The following is a 15,959-nucleotide window of genomic DNA, read 5'->3' as shown; positions in this document are numbered from 1 at the left end:
AAACTGTAATAAGTTTGTCACATTCAAGTTCTTTGCTGGTGTAAAGAATATGAATCATGAAGGACACCAAGGACCCGGCGAGGGCAAGGGAGAGTATACCTAATGCGATCTCTACCAAGGAGGACAACCCCCCACCCCCCTGAAACATGATGCGAGGGGAATGAGTCAATATGATGTTCCCAGAAACCAGTTGTAGCGCAACTGTGTCTCCAGCAACCTGAGTTTGATTCCTGTCTCAAGGTCCCTTGGAGCTTCCCTCTCTCTGCCCTATGCTTTCCTGTCAAACTCTCTACTGTCCTATCAAAAATAAAGGCATAAAAAAACAAAAGTATAACTTAAAAAATTAAATAAAATAAAAATAAAGCCATAATGATATCCTCCCCCATCTTTTAAGCGTAGGGCCCATCAGTGGTATCAGAATGATCTAGCTTCCCATGTAAAAACGACTTGAGAGTCCATTCAAGGCCAATTTCCTTGTCCAATTTGCTAGGGGAACATTATGATAATAAACATTTTCATGATTACACCATTCCAATAGTGATTATTAGCCAATTAGTCACTAGTACTTATTTGCTACTAGCCACTGCTAGAATATATACTAATAATTATCGGAACAGTTGCAAAAATACAAAATAATTGAAAAGAATACAGAATATATGTTGAAATGGCTTGCCATAGGTTTGCTCTCAATAGTGGGGCATCTAGAGGTACACTGCTAGTGCCTGCCCTTCAAATGAGCCCTCTGCAAAGAGGTCACTGACATACACACTGGATGGACTGATACACACGTTACAAACGCACCTGTGCTCTCTGTTCAGCAACCTGGCTTATTAAAGTGTCATCTGAGCGCGCGCGCTAGGCAGAAGAGGGATCGCGCGAAGAAAGAGAGCACCTGTTCGACGTCACTTCGCCCTACTTTACTCAGAACTCCACGAGCGATTTGTACTTCCTCAAACGGCTCAATCACTGAAGCGAGCAGGCGTCTCAGAGAAAAGTCCGCTTCTTCCGGAGGAGAGGTAAGAAGTTAGCAGGCTTCGTTGTTTTTTTGGATCGAATTTCGCTTGGTCGTGACGGAACTTTAGTGATGTTGCGTTTTAGTGTGTTTGACTCATTTTCTTCGCTGCTTTTTCCCGATTGATGCGCTCAACGGATTCGAGCGAGGACCGCTAAGTCAGTCTGTGTTTTTAGATACATTAGACATTCTCCTCTTGACTGTTTTTTAAATGACATTACATTTTGCAAAAAAGCTTAAATGTATCTTTAGTCTGTTAGAATGATATGAAAAGGGCGCAGTTTCACAACACTTTCTTGAACGCCGCTGTCTAATGGACCTTGACAGAATCGGCGTTTTCACACTTCGTCTTGCTAGATAACACTTCTCCGTAGTTGTAAAAACAACAGAGGTTGTGTTTCAAAATTTAGTGACCTACCTAAACAGCAAATGATGCATTACAGTCAAGTTCGCAGTCAGCTGGTGATGCTCAAAAATGCTGCATGCGCCTTTGATGTAACGTACAAAGACTTGGTAGTTTGCTACACAACTGTTAGTAAAATAAATATTATTAGTGTTTTATCAATTTTTATCCCTAGTCCCTAAATAGATCTAGTTTGTGACATTGAGGGGTATAAAATACCACTGACACGGTCCTGTACAAAATATCAATGATTATTGATCCTTTACACACAACAGATGGAGCGTGGTTCTGGTTGAAATTACTGAGTTGAGTGTGTGTGTGTGTATTGGGGCATGGTGGAATTGGTTATGTCACATTTTACAGTAATTATCTACTATTTTAGTTGTTGTTGGTGGTTTGTAGAGAGGTTTCAGTTAATTTCCTTTTAATAATAACTATCCATCACTACACTAGCATATGTCTGACGTGATAACTCTTTGCAGTGGAGACATACATCCTGCTGTGGTTGAACAGTTTACACCATACCACTCTTTCATTCTGTTCAAGAGTGTCGATAGTTCCTTCCTGTCCCATACTTTAGATGTTGTGTGTGTTGCTGTGGACCTAAGTGATGAAACATGCTGTTCCTTTTGAAATCAGCGAACTGAAAGACTTCAGAATTGGTGTGCAAGAATGATGTATTTCATGCACTTTAAAGCAACTGGCTACAGTGAGTTTGATAACATATTGTTAATTCCACCAGAATTTATTTGATGTGCTTTATATGCAACTTGATTTCAGTTATGCATTCGCTAAGGTCTTCCGATTGTTATATTGTTGTATATTATAGGGTGGCTATATGTGGTTACGTACTGGGCAGGTCAAATTAAGACACTGAAAAGTATTTATGAAATGAAATTAAAATATGTAGAACACCTCAATCTCCTTAAGTTGCATCATTTTTAGCTATATGTATGACTTCCTTTTCCTCTGTGGAACATAGGAAAAGAAGATATTTTGAAGAATGTTGCTGACTAAACTGTTATATAAGTAGTTTAATACTTGGGGTTAGGAATTTGAACAAACCACTAATCCTTTGAGCAATACCAGTTTACCTAACAAGGCCACGCACACACAAACACACACTTCTAACACCCTTATAATTGTGTTTCAGCTCCTATTATGGCTTATCATAAGGCTTATGAGAACAAAAATTCTCTTAGCACTCATTTTAACTTCTTATATTCAGGAAAGCACATGCAGCCTCTTAACCACACCTGCCTACCCAACATACCACCATCGCTGTCTCTCTCCTTCTCTCTAACATTTCACACATACTAACAAAGGTCCAAAGCCTTTTTTATTTATTTATTTTATTTATTTATTTTTGGGCTGAATTTGGCTGCACAGGATTCATGATGCATATGTGATCATCTAGAGAGACTGATGTGACTCAAAATCGATTTCGTATTGTGCTGCAAGTTTATGTTATTGACACATTCTTCCACACCACTGATTCGCTAGCTCTAACACACACACAAACACAAGCAGAGATTTAGGTTTTTTAATGAGATGCTGCAACGTGTTTGGACTTTTCTGTGCTGGTTTCAGACGTGTTTCCATAAGTGCCCTTCCTAATTGAACCACAGCAGTGTGTATATGCATGTATGGTTGTGTTCAAATATTTCTCTCCCTGTTTTTCTTATTCATACACACTCTGTAGTAATGCAGTCTAAATACATTCACTGCAATACAACAAGCAAGTTTGTTATGAAGTTCTGTTGCAGTCTAAGCCTGAGTCATGTCATTGGCTTTCAACAGAAGTGGGTGGAGTACTTATTATTCCAGACTGGTCAATTTCAGACCCAATTATTAAAATAACCTTTAAACATCATCTGGGTCATGTTCCAAATGTTCTGATCTACAATAATAAAGCAAGATCAGGAAATAGAAATAAACGTGATGGAAGGGTAATGTTACAGATGACCAGGAACCATTTGTCTAAATGGTCCTGTTGCATGAGAATTAAACCAAGGAACTATTGCAAAAAGGCATTGAAATATATTATATTGTGAATTATATTTTTATTTAATCTTAGTTATTAGGGTTTTATTTAAAAACCAAATCAAAACAAATATCCCACATAGTCTTGGTAGCTATTAATATAACCAATAACAGTTTAGATTAAACAATGCTTTTACACACAGAAAATTTGCATACACCTAACCTGTCACATCATATGAAAATTAAATCTTTGTAAATAGTTTTTGATATTGAACATGTAGAAGTAGAATATAACTGCAACCTTCAGAAATCCAAATTTCTGATTTATTCAGTAAAACGCCTTCTGATGTTCTGAAGACTGCACTAACACATCAATGTCTATTTGGTACATAAAAATGTTGTCCCGCCATTCAGTGTGTGGTAATACGAAGGAAGTGTTCTACTTCTAAACACTGGGAATACTAATGAGTAGAGTTCATTTGTAAGGGTTCTGGTTGTGTGTTACACCTGCCTCTTAACATACCTTTGTGTAGAGTTCCAGTGTTAGAAACTGCTTCAGTATTTTCATTTCAGGGTCACTGATCATGTCAGTCTGATCATTTCAGCATGGATTGTTTTCTGAACCAACAGAGCAGCAGCTTTTGAGAAAATACAGAGAAGCACTCAATCTCATTTACATCTAAAAAGGCGTTTGAAGTCTCAAAGGCACAGAAAAAAAAAGTCCTGCTAAATACTAAAGGTCAGAGAGAGGGAGGATGGCTATTTTTGGTGATAACTGATTACAAGTAACACAACGAAGCATTACAAAACTACTAAGAGAGCAACAGAGCAACTATTAGATTTAACAATAGAACTGGCATAAATTAACTTAGGATCCCATATAAGACTAAACGGTTTTCTCTGCAGGCGCATGTGCTAGCATGAACAAAGTATAGGTTTCTGTCTTTTTTTGGTGTGTTTGGTTATAAATATGAATTTTGTTTGTCTGAATCTTTTTTTAGGCTGTGCCTGAGGGGTTGCCATGGCCCCTTTCCTGAGGATTGCGTTTAATGCCTATGATCTTGGCACATTCTCACCAATGGCTGAGGCACCATTCTGTGCCGTCAAAATGAAAGAAGCTCTCAGCACTGGTGAGTAAATGTGTATGCGGTTATTTGTGTGTAATGGGTTTCAATTGCATGGCTATGTTTGGAATGGCATACTGCCATGCGTCTTGCACAGTTTTTTTGCAGTATACTGCATGCACACAGAACAACATGCAAATCCTCCATCTGCAGAGAACTGGATTACCTGCTTTATTTTGCCAAATGAGTAGTTTAGAACAGAGCTCACTGCACAGAATATTGTTTCCCACAAAGCAATGTTCTCATACTTGACATTAAATTTGATGTGACTAAAAGCAATATCGTTTGCTATGTTTAATATAATTTTTTTGGATGATTAATGTATCAGAACTGGCACGACTTAACAGAGTAAATCAAAAATGTCCTCCTTTCCCTTCAAGAGCGAGGAAAAACGTTGATCCAGAAGAAGCCCACCATGTATCCTGCTTGGCGATCCACTTTTGATGCACATATTTATGAGGGACGTGTCATACAAATACTACTCATGAGAACCGCAGAGGAACCTTTAGCAGAAGTTACTGTGGGTGTGTCTGTGTTGGCAGAACGATGCAAGAAGGCAAATGGACGTGCAGAGTTTTGGGTATGTGACAATATTGTTAGGTCTATACACTTGTATGTGTGTCAGTGTTTGTAAATGTAGGGGTAATGTTATAGTCTTGCTTAATTTTCAGGTTGATTTGCAGCCTTCAGGAAAGGTTATGATGTCTGTACAGTTCTTTCTGGAGGATGCAGATACAGGTAAGACCCGATCACAATTAAATAACCGCTCTAAAACTAAAACTAAAAGAATGATTAATTTGAGACTGGATTGCCACTCTCATAAAAATAAAATTTCTATAAAAACTATTCGATTTAAAAGAGTGTTATTCATATTATGCTCAACCAGTTTAGTACATCCATATGCCAACAATGGGCATTTTACCTTAGTTTCCACTCTTGAACTCCTTTTCAACAGACGTTTTATTCCCCGCTTGGATCTAGCCTATTGCCGTTTGCGGTGGGAAAGGTTAAAAAATTATTAAAATATATTTCAACCAAAAACATTAAGTAGCTCGAGTGTTTTCAACTGTGATGGTGATAAGATAATGAATAATCAACTAGTTCAAACAGTAAAATTAAGCTGGTTGTGGATTCACTTGATCCCAGTCGAGTTGAGTTTCTTTGGTGACATTTACATGAGATGCTTGTTCAAAAATGGAAGGAAACAGAATGTTGAAAATGTAAAAGTTGGTCAAACCTTTTAATCAAGAAATACAAAATGAATAATATATATTGTATGTGTATAAAATATTATTAATTATAATCAGAGGTGTCAAGTAACGAAGTACAAATACTTCGTTACTGTACTTAAGTAGAAATTTGGGGTATCTATACTTTACTTGAGTAATTATTTTTCAGCCGACTTTTTACTTCTACTCCTTACATTTTCAGGCAAGTATCTGTACTTTCTACTCCTTACATTTTAAAAATAGCTTCGTTACTGCTATTTCATTTTGGCTTGTTTTCATTCCGGGTGTCATCATTCAAAAAAAACAAAAAAAAAACAAAAACTATAGTATCCAGATAAATCGCGCCATCCGGAAGCAGTGAATTTGATTGTGGTTGGATGAGAAGGATAAACATATACCATTCTGACACCTTATTGGTTTGTACGTGATCCATCGCACCTGCACATGACACAAATCACATCACACTCCAGCAAGGACATAGCCAGTTTTGGGCTCGTTTATCAAAAAATATATATTTCTTAAAAGTAGGGTTGGGTTTGGGTTAAATTTCACATGAAACCAGCGTCAGACCGGTCTCCTCCCGTCTTTCAGCGCGCTCTTCAATCCACAGAGGCGCAGACCGCGAACGGAGCAGCGCATGCGCACTTAAATAAACAGAGGACACAAGGTATGTGTTTAATAAACAATCACTCGGTTTCTCATCTGTAAAGTTTTCGCTCATCACACCACAGCCGTTTCCTCCAGCGAAAATCTAGCCCTTAACACATATGAACGAACACATACTTTAATTACACTTATTTAAATATACTTAATTTAATCATACATACTTTATACATACACTACTGTGCAAAAGTCTTAGACACGTTAGTATTTTCACTTAAAAGAATGGTGTTCGGACAGTAATTTATATATATTGCTGTAGTGTGTCAGTATAAAATATCAGTTTACATTTCCAAACATTCATTTTGCTGTTGTCAAGCTGCTTGTGCATTCAAAATCGCACTATATTATTATTAAAATTAATGGCAAACTGATATTTCCTACTGACACACTGCAGCAAAAGATATAAATAACTGGCTTAAAACCCTTTTTGGGGTGAAAATACAAATTTTTCCATAAGACTTTTGCACAGTACTGTATTTTAAAAACGACATTTTTGCTACTTTATAAAGAATGAGCATACAGTAATTCACAGAACTGATAAAAGACAGTGACAGACAGCACTCAGCTTAACTAAATATCAGAGTGATTGACAGAGATACAGTAGAAATATTATGTGTGGTTTTGTATTAAATAATGACCCAGATTGTGAAATACGTTTATTAGCCTTAGATTAAGGGAAGCACAACTTGGGAAATGAGAGCATCCAAGCTGAAAGCTATGGATTTATTTTAAATATTTGTAATGTTCTTTAAAGTTATTAGTTTTTTTTGTGGTTCTTTTTTTTAAAGGGGGGGTGAAATGCTATTTCATGCGTGCTGAGTTTTTTACACTGTTAAAGAGTTGGATTCCCATGCTAAACATGGACAAAGTTTCAAAAATTAAGTTGTACGTTTGAAGGAGTATTTTTGTCCCCAAAATACTCCTTACGGTTTGTCACAAGTTTCGGAAAGTTTTTTTTCCGAGTATGGCTCTGTGTGACGTTAGATGGAGCAGAATTTCCTTATATGGGTCCTAAGGGCACCTCTGCCGGAAGAGCGCGCCCTCCCGTATAGCAGAGCGCACTAAGAGGCTGAGAACAGACACTGATGACTGATCAGAGCGAGAGCGTCGCGAAAAGTCACTAAAGAAGTGTGTTTTTGGTTGCCAGGGCAAGACAACCCTGCACAGATTACCAAAGAAAAAACAGCATTAAGGGACCAGTGGATGGAGTTTATTTTTACAGAGCATCAACGGAATTGTGCAAGTGTTTTTGTTTGTTCCCTGCATTTCGAAGATGCTTGTTTTACAAACAAGGCCCAGTTTGACGCCGGATTTGCGTATCGTTTATTTCTTAAGGATGATGCAATCCCAACGAAAAAGGGTCACGATCGTGTGTTGGAACCGCAGGCGGTGAGTAAAACTGCTTCAAATATCTCTGCCTCCTTGTTAGTGCGTCTGCCTCCCATGCCGGAGACCGGGTTCGAGCCCCGCTCGGAGCGAGTCGTTGCTGCTGCTGCTCTCGTTCAGTTTCAGCCTCGGGATCTGATTCTGGATCATAAATAAACGGCTGAATCTGACTGTAAGCCATAGATTGTTTTGGATGATGTTTTTTTCCTCAAGGTAATGTCACAGCTTCCACATGCTCTCAACGCAAAAGCCTACTGGCGCTCGTGATTCTTTAGCTCCGCCCACACGTCACGCCTCCAGCCGCTCGTGTTTTTCCGGGAAAAATCGGTACAGACTATCTTTCTCTTATGAATATAATAAAACTAAAGACTTTTTGGAGTTATGAAGGATGCAGTACTACTCTATAGGTACTCAAGATTAACAGGATATTGAGTGAAAACGAGCATTTCACCCCCCCTTTAAAGTATCGGTTCAGGCACTGTTTAGGAGTACCGTTTTAAAAGTATCGAAAAGGCACTGGACCCTACTTAAAAGTTATTATTTCTCACTGGCTCATTTACCAAATGAGTGCTTTTTCTTCGTCCTCCACAAATTAAGCTACTGTAGGTAGTTCGGTAGCGAGACGTTTGAATAAATTAGCGTTTTCGATTGACGATGCGATTGACAATGTTGTGATAGGCTTTACCAACTTTGTAACTCGTTCCCCCCCCCCGAACACTGGACATAGCAGACGTATGTACCGAATACAAGAAGCTATCAATCAAGAAGGTATCAGGATTATGACTTATTTTTCAGTTTTAGTTTTTGATTAATCACTTGGAATAATCATTCATTTTGACAGCACTATAATGTTTATTGTAAATAGACCACCATACAAGTGTAATTGTTACTAAGCCTGCACCAGTGTTCTTGTCCATTGTCCTCGCAGATTCCTGCAGCTAAGTTTGGATGTACATTTACATTCCATTAAGGGTTATTGATGACATACCTCTAAAGTTTGACTTTTTGCACCATTACAATACTTATTGGCAACTAGTCATCATATCTCTAGTACTTTAATGTATTTGCATTGTACTAAAGTGCGTTCATTTTAAATGGGCATATATGCGGCTGATGAAGACCTGAAGGTCGAAACGTTGCTTGATTAAATTCCTCTGGAGCAGTAGTTTTCAGTGTTCAGACTTCACTTCTTTATTTGTCTATATCATTCAGTTGTCTTGCACCTGCGTCCTAATTGGATGTTTGGGATGTGCACACCATTTTTGTATTTTCATATATGCAGCTGAAACAGGAAGCCTAGTGCATCCCAAATTTTTCAACATGAACATTTTAATATAACATTATAGTCATTATGGCCTATGGCCTTTAGAAAAATGTTTTTTTGAGGAGGTGGGGTAGTGTACAATAGGCCCCTGTGGTGCGGCCTAAGCTTTTGTTCTTAATGGCATTTTTTCCCCCTTACATTACTTTTACTTTTATACTTTAAGTAGTTTTTTAAACCAGTACTTTTACACTTTTACTTGAGTAAAAAGCTTGAGTTGATACTTCAACTTCTACAAAAGTCTTTTTAAACCCTAATATCTATACTTCTACTTGAGTAATGAATGTCAGTACTTTTGACACCACTGATTATAATAATAAATTACTGTTAAAAAGTTCCTGTCCTCAACTTCAATTCTGCTTCCATCCTGTTTTGATTTTTCTCTTTTGCTCTTAGACTTTCATCACTCAATAGTGTCAGAAGAGGATGCGCCGAATCTCAATCGTCGTCGTGGAGCTATTAAACAGGCGAAGATTCACTTCATCAAAAACCATGAGTTCATTGCCACCTTCTTCAGACAGCCCACATTCTGCTCTGTCTGCAGAGATTTTGTTTGGTCAGTCTTGATTATTCAGTAAGATGTAAGAAGTTCATAACACAGGTGTACTTATCGTTTTGTTTTTTGCTTCCCAGGGGTCTTAACAAGCAAGGTTACAAGTGTAGACGTAAGTATATTTTGCAGTTGTTTTTTTTTTTTTTTGTTATCCTAAATACCTGTCCACATATGTCCACAGTTTGTTTTAGTAAGAAAATGCCCAAAAGGGGAACTACATGAATGGATAAAGCAAAACACTGTGAACACACACAGCCTCTGAAATTTTGTCCCAAAGGCTAAGCCCCCTTAAATAAATGCATATATATTTTTTTTTCTCCACCAGAATGCAATGCAGCTATCCACAAGAAGTGTATTGATAAAATTATCGGAAGGTGCACGGGCACTGCAGCCAATAGTCGAGACACTATGGTATGAATTTTATTACACTATTCTCTATTTTTTGTTTTATTGTACCATGGTTATTTAAAGTCTTTATGTGCCTACAGTTTCAGAAGGAGCGTTTTAAGATTGACATGCCACATCGCTTTAAGACCTACAACTACATGAGCCCCACGTTTTGTGACCATTGTGGCAGTCTGCTGTGGGGTCTTGTCAAACAGGGCCTCAAATGCGAGGGTGAGTATGCCAAAATTATTTGTTAGCCATTATCTGTTTACATTATGCATTTAAAAGCATTTAAAAAATACTTAAAAACAGTTACCAGTCCACTTGTCAGTAACAGTTATAATTACTTGGTATAAAAAGGTCTTGATATTAAACCCTGAATATATGTTTTGCAATCATCTCTTCTCTTCTCTTTCAGACTGCTCCATGAATGTTCATCATAAGTGCCAGACTAAAGTGGCCAACCTGTGTGGCATCAACCAGAAGCTACTGGCAGAGGCTCTTACCCAAGTCTCAACAGTAAATATTAATGTTTCCACACGTTTGAGGAACTTATATACTGTAAACTTTCTCTCACATTCACATTAATGCTGTTATGTTTTAAAATTTATTCATATTTGTGCCGTCATAGAAATCCACCAAGCGACCCGAAAGCAACTCACAGAGCAACACACAGGATGTTGGGGTTTACCAGGATTTTAATAAAAGTCCTGAAGTTAGTGGTAGGTGTGACTGATGGTAACTAATTGTGAGAATTAAAAATATTTAGCTTTTACAGAAATTTTATATTGCAGATGGAGCTCCTTACGGTCATCTGTGGGAGGGTTCGAGTCCTCATCCCCCCTCTCGAACCACCCACCAAACGCGTATCACTGCTGAGCATTTCATTTTACACAAAGTCCTGGGCAAGGGAAGCTTTGGCAAGGTAGCAAACAAACTCTCTATCCCTCCCCACACATTCATGTACAAATGCATGTTCATCATCTTTGTGTTGTCAGGTGCTGTTGGCTGAACTAAAGGGCACTGGTGAATGGTTTGCAGTGAAGGCGTTAAAGAAAGATGTGGTGTTGATGGATGATGATGTGGAGTGCACCATGGTAGAAAAACGAGTGTTGGCTCTTGCCTGGGATAATCCGTTCCTTACACACCTTTACTCCACTTTTCAAACCAAGGTACACCACACACATTTACAGAAAAAAGGACCACAAAACTGACTCATGAGGTCCTATACCACAAAAAAAAAATTACCACAGCTCTTCCTGCGCTATAGAGTGACTGCCTTGTCCACACGAATGCGGTTATTTTTAAAACCACAGCTTTTTCTACCCAGTTTGGCCGTTCCTCCACACACAATTGCAACGCCAGGTTACTGAAACCCAAAATTTTTTAAAACACCTGCCAGGGTGAAGATTTTCAAAAACACCAGTTGCAGAGTTATGGTATAGACAGCAAAACCAGAGATTTTGGCTTGTGACATCAGAGCCTGTGCTGTTATCTCCGCCTACTTGAAACTTTTTAAGGCTTCTGATTGGCCAACATGGCTTTACACTGAGATTCACTAAAGTATTGTGGCTAAACTTTTTCAGTATGTTTGAAATGTTATGTTCATAATGTAGTCTATATTAAAATAAAAAATTGATAAAATAACAGGAAAGTTTCAAAGTGAATTTGGTTATTGTGTGTAAACTATTTTCCTACCACATGCCAAACTGATAACATGGTTGTCAGCATTAAAAGGTATAATTGTGGCTTTCTGCTGTGCAAATTATATTTGTGATGAAAATAACAATACTTTTTCGTCAATTTTTCGTTATTTTATCTACAGATCGATGCATTTCTTACAGATTTCTGCTCTTTCAAAATCAGGCACTGATGTAGTAGCACTGTAAGATTACATTTGTTTGAAAGTATTACTGTCAAAGTGATTGTGTGTAAATGTGCTGTACCCATTTAAATCATGCTTTAGCCCGAAAATATTAAGTAAATGGAACAGACAAACTCCATGAGAACTAGCCTTTAACTTCCCGCTCGGCTATTGCCGTCATTATAACCTTCTGATTTGAGGGATCCATCTGTATCAAGCTATAGCTAAATATGTTTAAAGTGAATTCTTGCTAAATATGCAGTTATATTACAGGCCCTTGGCATGAATTGTACTCGTGATGGAGCGGTAGTAGAGTGCTCTTGGAGTGGGTGAAAACCACGACGCTCCGACTTAAAAAAAATACATATAAAGCTCCTCGCACCAGACAAAATCACGCCACTCCACACTTTGCTCCCACTCTGCTCACATATTCTGGTGTGGACATGGCCTAATTCTGACAAGATGTTAATGGAGAATGCCGTGAATGGCTATTAATTGTTAAATTTGTTCATCTTTAACAGGAGCATTTATTCTTTGTGATGGAGTATCTGAATGGAGGAGACTTGATGTTTCACATACAGGAAAAGGGGCGTTTTGATCTATACAGAGCCACGTATGTCACACATGCATTTAAACAAGTGTCTATCATTTAAAAATGTAGTTGAACCCTTGATTTAATAGGCACATGTGGCATGTAAATGGCACCAAAGTAAATGTATTAAATGGACTTCTCCTGCCAGGTTCTATGCAGCTGAAATAGTGTGTGGCCTGCAGTTTCTCCATTCCAAAGGCATTATTTACAGGTACACACAACTGTTTCTCCATTGTTTTGTTGTATTTATTAATGACTCAACTCAGAATTCATAGAAAGTCTTTCTCAATCATTTTCACTGTTGCTTTCTACTTTTACCAGGGATCTCAAACTGGATAATGTGATGTTAGATGGAGATGGTCACATAAAAATAGCTGATTTTGGAATGTGTAAGGAGAATGTTTTTGGGGAAAATCGGGCCACAACTTTCTGTGGAACTCCAGATTATATTGCTCCTGAGGTATGAAACACCATTTTGGCATTGGTTTACTCCCAGAACGGCAATAGCCTGGTAATGACCTGATGTGTTTGTGTGTGGAAACCACAGATTCTTCTGGGTCAGCAGTATTCATTCTCCGTAGACTGGTGGTCGTTTGGCGTGCTGGTGTATGAGATGCTGATTGGTCAGTCTCCATTCCACGGTGACGACGAGGACGAGCTGTTTGAATCGATCAGAATGGACACACCTCATTATCCCCGCTGGATCACAGTGGATACTCGAGACATGCTAGAAAAGGTGCACATGAAAAAACAAAAAATACACAGTTAAAAACAACAACAAAAATGATTTCTGCTTTTACACTTATCTTTATTTCATCTGTTCAAAGCTGTTTGAGCGTGACCCATCACGCCGTTTAGGGATTGTGGGTAATATACGAGGCCACCTGTTCTTCAAAACCGTCAACTGGTCTGCTTTAGAAAGGAAAGAAGTTGAGCCCCCCTTCAAACCAAAAGTGGTATGTTTTTCCCACTTGCATCCTATTCTTTTATTTTGTCTTTCTCTGTTTTCTTATTTGTTTGTTTTTGTTTAATTGCAGAAAGCTCCAAATGACTGCAGTAACTTTGACCGGGAGTTTTTGAGTGAGAAACCTCGTCTCTCACACTGCGAGAAAGGCCTGATCGATTCCATGGACCAGAACGCTTTTGCTGGCTTCTCATTCATTAATCCAAGAATGGAGCAGCTTGTGCAAAAGTGACACACTTACAATGTGGTCAAAAAGAATAAGATCTATTATGTTCATGTGATTGTAGTATTGAGCAAGTTTATTGGTCTAACCAAACCTACCATGAGCACTCTCCTAACTCTTCCTTTAAAAGAACTGAACTCTAACCTTCTGAGATAAGACGGGCCCTTTGTAACCTAATATGTATTTCGAGCCTCTTCGTGGTGCATCAATGAGATTGCAGTCTTGCATTTGCATTTTTAGGGTGCCCCAATCTGAATGTAATTTTTAATTTGCCCTTGCAAATTTAGGATGTCTAAAAATAACTTTGCTGGGTTAGTACAAACTTGACAGTTGAATGCAGGGAGTGTGCTCAAAGAAGTGTACGAAAACAAATTAGGTATTATTTAAATCAGTATGTGCATGATACAGTCATGGATTATGTTGTACATTTCTGCTGTGATCTGTCTGTTCTCTTTGTGTGTGAGTTAATTATGTTTAAACAAAGATAGACCGGAATTTATTGAAAGTGTGCTTTGTAAGTGTTGAATATATTGTGTTTTAATTAGTTTGAAAACAATATGTATATCTGGTACAGAAACATAGCTATCTTAGCTCTTGAGAGTGTCATCTGTTTGTGTTTTAGTGTGTATATTGTTGCATTTAAGGTGTTTTTATAAAATTAAGAGACCACATGATCATATGCCATATGTACATGACTCTGTCTTAGAATTAGAAATTTAATGGTCCAATAAACATTTTCATGGTGAGAAAACTGACTTGGACTGAGATTTATTTTTAATGTCAGATTTAGTTTTAAATATGTCACCTACACATAAGGTTTGTAGAAATATGAATACACCTAAGGTAAAAAAGAAAAAATCATCAAATAATCTGTATAATTTATTGAAAAGGTTAATTGGAAAAATTTATTTGACCCCCTTTTTACAAATTTACTTATATGATTGGTCATCTAGAAATGCGTTCATTTGTTTGAATCTGTTTTATCTGTTTCAATTACGAAGGTTATCAAAAAGCTCAGAGATTTTTGCTAGCCTATCCACTGTGTTAAGGTTAAAATTTCACCCTTAAAGTAACTTTTATAATTGTCAGTCCTTCCTAATATTTATTATAACCACTATAATTTAATAATCTAATAAACTTTTTTTAACCTGGGCCGACACAATGTTGCTGTCTGGGAAGTAATGTAAGTCTTTGGTTCTTTTCATTGTGATGATTTAGGCTCACATTTAACAAAAACCCAACAAATCACAATCTCAACAAATTAGAATACTTCATAAGACCAATAAAAAAAAATATTTTTAGTAAATTGTTGGCCTTCTGGAAAATGTGTTCATTTATTGTACATGTACTCAATACTTAGGTGTAGGGTCTCCTTCTACAGCATATACAAAAAGCTGGTCAGCAGAAGGAACCATGAAGTGCTCCAAAATGTATTGGTAAACAGATACAGTGACTTTGGTTTCCAAAAAACACAATGAACCAACACCAGCAGATTACATTGCAACCCAAATCATCACAAACTGTGGAAACTTAACACTAGATTTCAAGCAACTTGGGCTATGAGCTTCTCTACCCTTCCTCCAGACTCTAGGACATCGGTTTCCAAATAAAATATAAAACTTGCTCTCGTCTGAAAAGAGGACTTTGGAGCATTGGGCAACAGTCCAGTTCTTCTTCTCCTTAGCCCAGGTAAGACGCCTCAGGAGTGGCTTAACAAGAGGCATACGACAACTGTATACAAATTCCTTGACACGTCTGTGTGTGGAGGCTCTTGATGCCTTGACCCAAGCCTCAGTCCATTCCTTGTAAGTTTACTCAAACTCTTGAAATCGATTTCACTTGAAAATCCTCATGAGGCTGCGGTTCTCTCGGTTGGTTGTGCATCTTTTTTTCCTCCACACATCAACACATTTTCCTTCCACTCAACTTTCTGTTAACTGTTGGATACAGCACTCTGTGAACAGCCAGATTCTTTGGCAATGAATGTTTGTGGCTTACCTTCCTTGTAAAGGGTGTCAATGATTGACTTCTGGACAACTGTAAGATCAGCAGTCTTCCCCATGATTTTAGCCTAGTGAACCAAACTGAGAGACCATTATAGTTTAGGAAACCTTTGCAAGTGTTTTGAGTTTATTAGCTGACTGGCATGTCACCATATTCTAATTTGTTGAGTGAATTGGTGGGTTTTTGTTAAATGTGAGCCAAAATCATCACAATTAAAAGAACCAAAGCCTTAAATTACTTCAGTCTGAACT

The 15,959-nt window shown here is 37.8% G+C and overlaps 1 protein-coding gene across 1 annotated transcript; it reads left to right on the top strand.

Moving 5' to 3' along the window:
• Positions 1–764: 764 nt before the first annotated feature.
• Positions 765–14,455, top strand: prkcda (protein kinase C, delta a). Its single transcript, XM_052558785.1, has 18 exons — positions 765–1,016; positions 4,400–4,528; positions 4,903–5,102; positions 5,194–5,260; positions 9,518–9,677; positions 9,755–9,786; positions 10,000–10,085; positions 10,163–10,292; positions 10,480–10,580; positions 10,693–10,783; positions 10,856–10,986; positions 11,060–11,233; positions 12,447–12,538; positions 12,666–12,728; positions 12,839–12,977; positions 13,065–13,253; positions 13,345–13,473; positions 13,555–14,455. Exons 2-18 carry the CDS (start codon positions 4,420–4,422, stop codon positions 13,711–13,713), a joined length of 2,052 nt encoding a protein of 683 aa, XP_052414745.1. The 5' UTR covers positions 765–1,016; positions 4,400–4,419; the 3' UTR covers positions 13,714–14,455.
• The last annotated feature ends 1,504 nt before the right edge of the window (positions 14,456–15,959 follow it).

The sequence above is a fragment of the Carassius gibelio genome, chromosome B6 (genome assembly GCF_023724105.1).
Source record: "Carassius gibelio isolate Cgi1373 ecotype wild population from Czech Republic chromosome B6, carGib1.2-hapl.c, whole genome shotgun sequence".
Taxonomy (NCBI): Eukaryota; Metazoa; Chordata; class Actinopteri; order Cypriniformes; family Cyprinidae; genus Carassius; species Carassius gibelio.
Note: the sequence above shows the minus strand (reverse complement) of the source record. Positions and strands in the feature narration are given on the sequence as shown.